Source organism: Penaeus japonicus, unplaced genomic scaffold, assembly GCF_977035675.1.
Source record: "Penaeus japonicus unplaced genomic scaffold, GWHDUDI00000001_assembly GWHDUDI00000028, whole genome shotgun sequence".
NCBI lineage: Eukaryota > Metazoa > Arthropoda > Malacostraca > Decapoda > Penaeidae > Penaeus > Penaeus japonicus.
Genome location: NW_028234430.1, coordinates 11,023,974 through 11,031,473, shown reverse-complemented (window position 1 = coordinate 11,031,473; position 7,500 = coordinate 11,023,974). Strand labels below are relative to the sequence as shown.

Below are 7,500 nucleotides of genomic sequence, written 5' to 3'. Positions count from 1 at the left end.
AAATGGAAATATTGAACTAGTTTAATTCATATATCATTTATTAATTCATATTTCAGTGCATTCATTATTTAATTGACTGATAATATGAAGAATTGTACATTATCAATTTGTTTATAATCAATTGTATCAATTTTTCTGATAATTCGCTGTCATCTGTCAATTCTACAAACTAAAATATCAATTTGTAGTAAGTGGAAAATTAACAAGGTAAATCTCACCCAACAGACGCTAACAGAGGAGCAGAGAGAGCGTGTGGAGCGTAACAAGCGCTTGGCAGCTGAGAGACGCCAGGCCAGGTTGAAGCAGCAACAGGAGGAGGAGGAAAGATTACGGCAACTGGAGGAAGATGCTCATTCTTCATTTGATGATATAAGAGGTAGATAAGATGTCTCAGACTGTATTTCACGTAGACCAATTATTTTAATAGCAAAGACATTTTGTACGTTTATGTAGGATATTATTGGAATCAATTCTTTCAGTAACGATAGTAAATTCTTAGGCATTTCTGTTGCCGAAAATAAGATCAATGGGATTTTATTTTTTTACTATAAATTAGTAGTTTTCTTTTTAAGAAAGGTATAAAGTGCAAATCGTGAAATTCCATCATTTGTTTATCCCTGTTGGAAATGATCTCTGTAACAACTTTTTTTAATGATGATATAGATAAAGATGTTAATTTTGTTCTCATCTTTATACTTTCCCAATTAAAAATGACTTGTAATTTCTTTAAAGATTAAAAGGATGTAGAATAGTTGTTATTCCCTCTTTATTTAAGAAAGTAATATGCAGTAACTTTTTGTTTTTTTTCTTTTTGTTTTTTTTAAAGGTAGTGGAATAGTTGGAGCCACTTCCAGCACACAGAACAACAAAGAATCTCCCAAAAAACAGAACAAAGAAGACGAAGCTGCCAAGGAACAGAATAAAGACGAGACTGCTAATAATTCAACAGAGGACATGGAAACCGAAACTGCCATGGACGCAGATGCTGAGAAGGAAGAAGGGAAAATAGAAAAAATAGTAGGAAGTAGAGGAGATGTTGAGAATCAAGAAGATGAAGGGAAGGAAAGTGCAAGTGAGGATGAACTTGTGATTGAGGAAAAGAATGATGAGGAGAAAGATTTGCACAATGCTGATGATCTTCTTGATATGATTGATGATGAGTAAAGGAAATGGTATGATATGAAAAGAGAAAAAGTCTTTATTTATCATAGATTTTGATTGAATGGTAAAGATGTATTACTTTTTATGTGAATTTTATACAGTAAATCGTGTATGCAAAATATACGTTGTTTACCTGCATATTCAACTTTTATTGATCCTTCAATGCTATTTATAGATGATTGCAATTATGATTGTATCATGAGTGTAACAATTTAGGAAGGATGATTAGAGAAAATCCTAATCCACTTTTTACCTGTGGTAGAGAATTGATTAGGCGATTGTAGCAAACCCTTACAACTGGTTCAGCCACAGAAATATTTGGAACCATTTTAGATACTTCTAATCCATGTATATATCTGAAAGGCAATAGTAAGTGCCTTTATTTAGTTAAGGTGATGATTGTAAATCTATATTAACCCGTTAACGACGGATGACGTGTTTTTTTGTCATACATGACGCAGGACCTCTTGCCTGACAATGGGCGTCATGGCGTTCGGGGATTTTGGATCACTATGTTATTTTATTGTACTATAAGTAATGAGTGCGTGAAGTTGACAATTGCAGTCATAATTATTATAACTGCCGTAATACTAAGCAAAATGGTTTTCAACTCACTTACAAAACCTAGATGGCACCACTTTCTCCTAGCACCAGCAGGAGAGAGAGTTGAATGGCACCCATCTACGGTCTCTAGCAAGCACTATCTCTATAGAGTGATGGCACATAGCAAGTGTGCCATAGCATGCCTTTTATTGTGGCACTCATTGTCAAAAGCACAAGTTTCCTTCCTCTTCCCTACCTCTTCATTTTGGATGGTTATAAGTTTCTTGTTCGTTCGTGACCACACAATTACGAAAAAATAAAGTTGCTTTTTGTTCCCCCCTAAAACAGTAATACTTCTATCACAATGAGTATAAAGAAAAAAAATGAGTTGATATGGACCCTGAACTACAATTTTAGTCAACTGCAGAATTGGTGGAACCTGTGATATGACAGATATAAATTTCTAAAAACAGTAAAACACACAAAAAAACAAAACACAAAGATGGATCTAGCTCTACAATGAGTGACTAAAAGGGAGTGGGAAAAATCAAATTATGTTGCAGAAGCTGCCTCGATCAGAAATAAAACTCATCTTGGATCCTGTGTAAGCAAATCTATCCCCCGTTGGCAATGGGTTAAAAAATATAATCAGCTTTGAAGACCTCTTTTGGGGAGGAATGATTTATTCTTACTTATTACCTTTTGGCCCATTATATTTTGTACCTAATAATATATATAATTAACCCACACAGGACGGGTGGTACAGCATGTGTACCGCGCATTCAAAAGCCCAGTTGCCGGGCGGCACAGTATTGTGCCGGCTATTCAATTGATTTAGGCCTAATAATTCGAACGCCCCGGCATTTGGACATTCAAGGCTAGAATTCCCCCGTCGGGAATGGGTTAATATACTTCTAAAATAATGTCCATATGCTCAATTTGAACTATCAAAATTGACTAAGTACGGTGAGTCATTTGCACAATTGATCTGATTTGACAACGCCTTTCCCATGGCATGGGGCACATGATCTTATGAGGGAACAGTCTGGGCGTATGTGGGGGCATTCTTAACCCATGGGGGAGTCGCAGGGCCAGCTATTAAAAAAGCGTCTGTAGCGTAGGAGTAGTGTCTGAGAAGGTTTTTAAAAAAACATGGGATCTGGCATGGTGCCATCACGTGTGGCCTATGCACCGGACTGCCTTTGCAAGCAATTAGTGTGGGTGCCATCCGCTGCTAATGGGTTAAGATTTTCTGCATTCTCTATTTTTTAGACTCACTGTATTATATGTATGTATGGTATAATAACACTGTTATACTAATTAACATTTGGTATGATGCCCTGTTTCACAACTGAAGGGAAAGATAGCTTGTAATTTCATCAAAATGAAAAATGTAGTAGGAAAATGATACCACTGCATGAAACATGCTTGCTGTAGAAATGTTAGTGTCACAGTTATGAAATTATTTTGTAAAGAATCAGTTATATGCTGAATAGGTTGTGCATGAGGTAAAAAGCAAAATATTTCACATTATTAACAAGGCCTTAATTGATAATGGGCAATGTCACAGTGTGTAGAGATTGAAAAAGTAATCTTCAAAAATAGTGTTTCTTTTTATATAATCACTTTGTTAAAAGATTTCATACAGCTTCTTAGCTTTATGGACAGTTGTTCAAAGGTATATAGTAACAACAATGACATTCAATTAATTCAATTATTTTATTTATTAAAATATCATGTTCCAGTTTTCATCAATACAATATGTACACAATGTAATAATACACCCAGACACTGTTAGATGTATATTTTTTATTAATTGATATTAAAGTAAAATCAAGAAACAGGGCAATTCATACCATATATATTAACAGATGGGAAATATTTATACATATATCAAGCATAATGATCATCAGTTTTCTTTCATAAGAGAATCAAACATAGTGTATACAGCAAATAAGGAAGAGAACACAGAAAAACGACAAGGAAAGTGAGAGAAATAAAGGTAATTGAGAGAGAATTTGATAATAGAGACATACATTTTACTTTTTATTGTTTTATTGTTTAGTTTTCACGTGACTTAAGCATAATTGCAACCAGTCCAAAAGTCCCTATATGGGTATTACTAGAATGATAATGCCAAAATCGTAACACTAATTGTAACATGTTGAAATTTTACATGGATAGCTCTATACTAATCTTCCTTTTATCTAAGATAGCTCTATACTAATCTTCCTTTAACTAATACAGCTACATGCCATTCTTCCTTTTATCTAAGATAACTATATACTAATCTTCCTTTTATCTAAGATAGCTATATACTAATCTTTTTATCTAAGATAGCTATATACTAATCTTCTTTTTATCTAAGACTGCTCTATCCTAATCTTCCTTTTATCTAAGATAGCTCTATATTAATTTTTTAAAATCTAAGATAGCTCTACACTAATTTTTTATCTAAGATAGCTCTATACTAATCTTATTTTTATCTAAGATAGCTCTATACTAATCTTCCTTTTATCTAAGATAGCTCTATACTAATCTTCCTTTTATCTAAGATAGCTCTATACTAATCTTCCTTTTATCTAAGATAGCTCTATACTAATCTTCCTTTTATCTAAGATAGCTCTATACTAATCTTCCTTTTATTTAAGATAGCTATATACCAATCTTCCTTTTATCTAAGATAGCTCTATACTAATATTCCTTTTATTTAAGATAGCTCTATACTAATATTCCTTTTTATCTAAGATAGCTCTATACTAATCTCCTTTTTATCTAAGATAGCTCTATACTAACCTTCCTTTTTTATCTAAGATAGCTCTATACTAATCTTCCTTTTATCTAAGATAGCTCTATACTAATCTTTATATCTAAGATAGCTCTATACTAATCTTCCTTTTATCTAAGATAGCTCTATACTAACCTTCCTTGTTTATCTAAGATAGCTCTATACTAACCTTCCTTGTTTATCTAAGATAGCTCTATACTAATCTTCCTTTTATCTAAGATAGCTATATACTAATATTCTTTATATCTAAGATAGCTCTATACTAATCTTCCTTTTATCTAAGATAGCTCTATACTAATCTTCCTTTTATCTAAGATAGCTCTATACTAATCTTCCTTTTATCTAAGATAGCTATATACTAATATTCTTTATATCTAAGATAGCTCTATACTAATCTTCCTTTTATCTAAGATAGCTCTATACTAATCTTTTTATCTAAGATAGCTCTATACTAATATTTTTATCTAAGATAGCTCTATACTAATCTTCCTTTTATCTAAGATAGCTCTATACTAATCTTCCTTTTATCTAAGATAGCTATATACTAATATTCTTTATATCTAAGATAGCTCTATACTAATCTTCCTTTTATCTAAGATAGCTATGTACCAATCTTCCTTTTATCTAAGATAGCTATATACTGATCTTCCTTTATCTAAGATAGCCATATGCTAATCCTTTATCTAAGATAGCCATATACTAATCTTCCCTTTATCTAAGATAGCTATATACTAATCTTCCTTTTATCTAAGATAGCTCTATACTAATCTTCCTTTTATCTAAGATAGCTCTATACTAATCTTCCTTTTATCTAAGATAGCTCTATACTAATCTTCCTTTTATTTAAGATAGCTATATACCAATCTTCCTTTTATCTAAGATAGTTCTATACTAATATTCCTTTTATTTAAGATAGCTCTATACTAATATTCCTTTTATCTAAGATAGCTCTATACTAATCTCCTTTTTATCTAAGATAGCTCTATACTAACCTTCCTTTTTTATCTAAGATAGCTCTATACTAATCTTCCTTTTATCTAAGATAGTTCTATACTAATCTTCCTTTTATCTAAGATAGCTCTATACTAATCTTCCTTTTATTTAAGATAGCTATATACCAATCTCCCTTTTATCTAAGATAGCTCTATACTAATATTCCTTTTATCTAAGATAGCTCTATACTAATCTCCTTTTTATCTAAGATAGCTCTATACTAACCTTCCTTTTTTATCTAAGATAGCTCTATACTAACCTTCCTTTTTTATCTAAGATAGCTCTATACTAATCTTCCTTTTATCTAAGATGGCTCTATACTAATCTTCTTTTTATCTAAGATAGCTCTATACTAATCTTCCTTTTATCTAAGATAGCTCTATACTAATCTTTTAATCTAAGATAGCTCTATACTAACCTTCCTTTTTTATCTAAGATAGCTCTATACTAATCTTCCTTTTATCTAAGATAGCTCTATACTAATAATTTTTTTATCTAAGATAGCTCTATGCTAATCTTCCTTTTATCTAAGATAGCTCTATACTAATAATTTTTTTTATCTAAGATAGCTCTATACTAATCTTCCTTTTATCTAAGATAGCTCTATACTAATCTTCCTTTTATCTAAGATAGCTCTATACTAATCTTCCTTTAATTTAAGATAGCTATACCAATCTTCCTTTTATCTAAGATAGCTCTATACTAATCTCCCTTTTATCTAAGATAGCTCTATACTAATCTCCCTTTTATCTAAGATAGCTCTATACTAATCTCCCTTTTATCTAAGATAGCTCTATACTAATCTCCCTTTTATCTAAGATAGCTCTATACTAATCTTCCTTTTATCTAAGATAGATATATACCAATCTTCCTTTTATCTAAGATAGCTCTATACTAATCTTCCTTTTATTTAAGACAGTTGACATTTAGTTACTTTTCACTTAGTGAATTCAATTGTATTTAACTTTTAAGAAAAGTCAAACATGTTCACACAAAAGACAAGGCAGAAGAAAGACTTAAATAGACAGATAATAAAGATAGAAGCTGACTTTTTGTTCAAGGTATTTCATATGTAGTCAATATTTTGAAAGCTTGTAACCAGAACACGAGGACTTACCTAGAAAGTCTTAGGCAAAAGTAGATGCAGAAAAAAACAAGCAGAAACAGACAGGGATAAGGAGAAAGGCAATCGTAGACAGAGCGAGGCAGACTGAAACAGGGAGAGAGGGTGAGAGGAACAAAAAAGATAGAGACAAGGGTAGAAATAGAGACAGACATAGTCACAGATAAGGACAGGATCAGAAACAGATGAGTTGAAAGAGAGACAGACGGAGATACAGAAATATGGGACAAAGACATACAGGGATAGGGGGAAAGACACCAACATGGATGAAGTCAGAGATGGAGACAAAGACAAGGATAGAAATAGATACAAAAATGGAGACAGACAGAGGTATAGATAAGGGCAAGGACAGAAACAGAAAGAAGAATAGAGAGACCGATACGGAGATAGAGGAATAAGCAGGAGGAGAGACATACTGGGATAGGAGGAGAGACAAAGACAAGAAGATAGAAACGCAGAGATCAGGACAGGACTGGAAGTAGAGACGCAGAAACATAGATAGGGATATTTAGAGGCTGAGATAGAGACAAGGGTGGGCACGCAGATAGATACAGAAACATGGACAAAGACAGAGAAAGAAAAAAAAAGATATAAGATAGAGAGATAGAGATTAGGACAGATGGGGACAGAGGCAGAGATAGAGACAGAGAAAGGTAAGGATAGAACGAAGAAGCCAAAGGAGAGCGAGTAAGGAAGTGAGAGGGAGAGTAAACGGGGGAGGGGTGAAAGAGGGAAAACGAACGGAGTGAAAGAGGGAGGGAAAATGAGACGAGTGATATTGAAAGAGGGGAGCGAACGGGAAAGTAAAAGAGGGACAGTAAACGGGAAAGTCAAAGAAGGAGAGGAAGGGAAAGTAGGAAAGCGATCGTGAATGGAAACGAGGAGAGAACGG

At 33.0% G+C, this 7,500-nt stretch overlaps 2 protein-coding genes across 3 annotated transcripts in view; both read left to right on the top strand.

Annotated features, from left to right (window-relative positions):
- Positions 1 to 1,299, top strand: part of LOC122248060 (TIMELESS-interacting protein) — an 8,322-nt gene extending 7,023 nt beyond the window's left edge. For both annotated transcript variants that reach the window (XM_043007861.2, XM_086553428.1), the window contains exons 6-7: positions 226 to 376; positions 827 to 1,299. In XM_043007861.2, the coding sequence (XP_042863795.2) occupies positions 226 to 376; positions 827 to 1,164 (489 nt within the window). In that variant the 3' untranslated portion in view covers positions 1,165 to 1,299. The remainder of the gene's footprint in view (positions 1 to 225; positions 377 to 826) is intronic.
- A 1,557-nt stretch (positions 1,300 to 2,856) lies between these two features.
- LOC147468494 (uncharacterized) overlaps positions 2,857 to 7,500 on the top strand; it is a 60,020-nt gene continuing 55,376 nt past the window's right edge. Inside the window, exon 1 of the mRNA XM_086553718.1 lies at positions 2,857 to 2,925. Coding sequence (XP_086409844.1) covers positions 2,857 to 2,925 — 69 coding nt within the window. The remainder of the gene's footprint in view (positions 2,926 to 7,500) is intronic.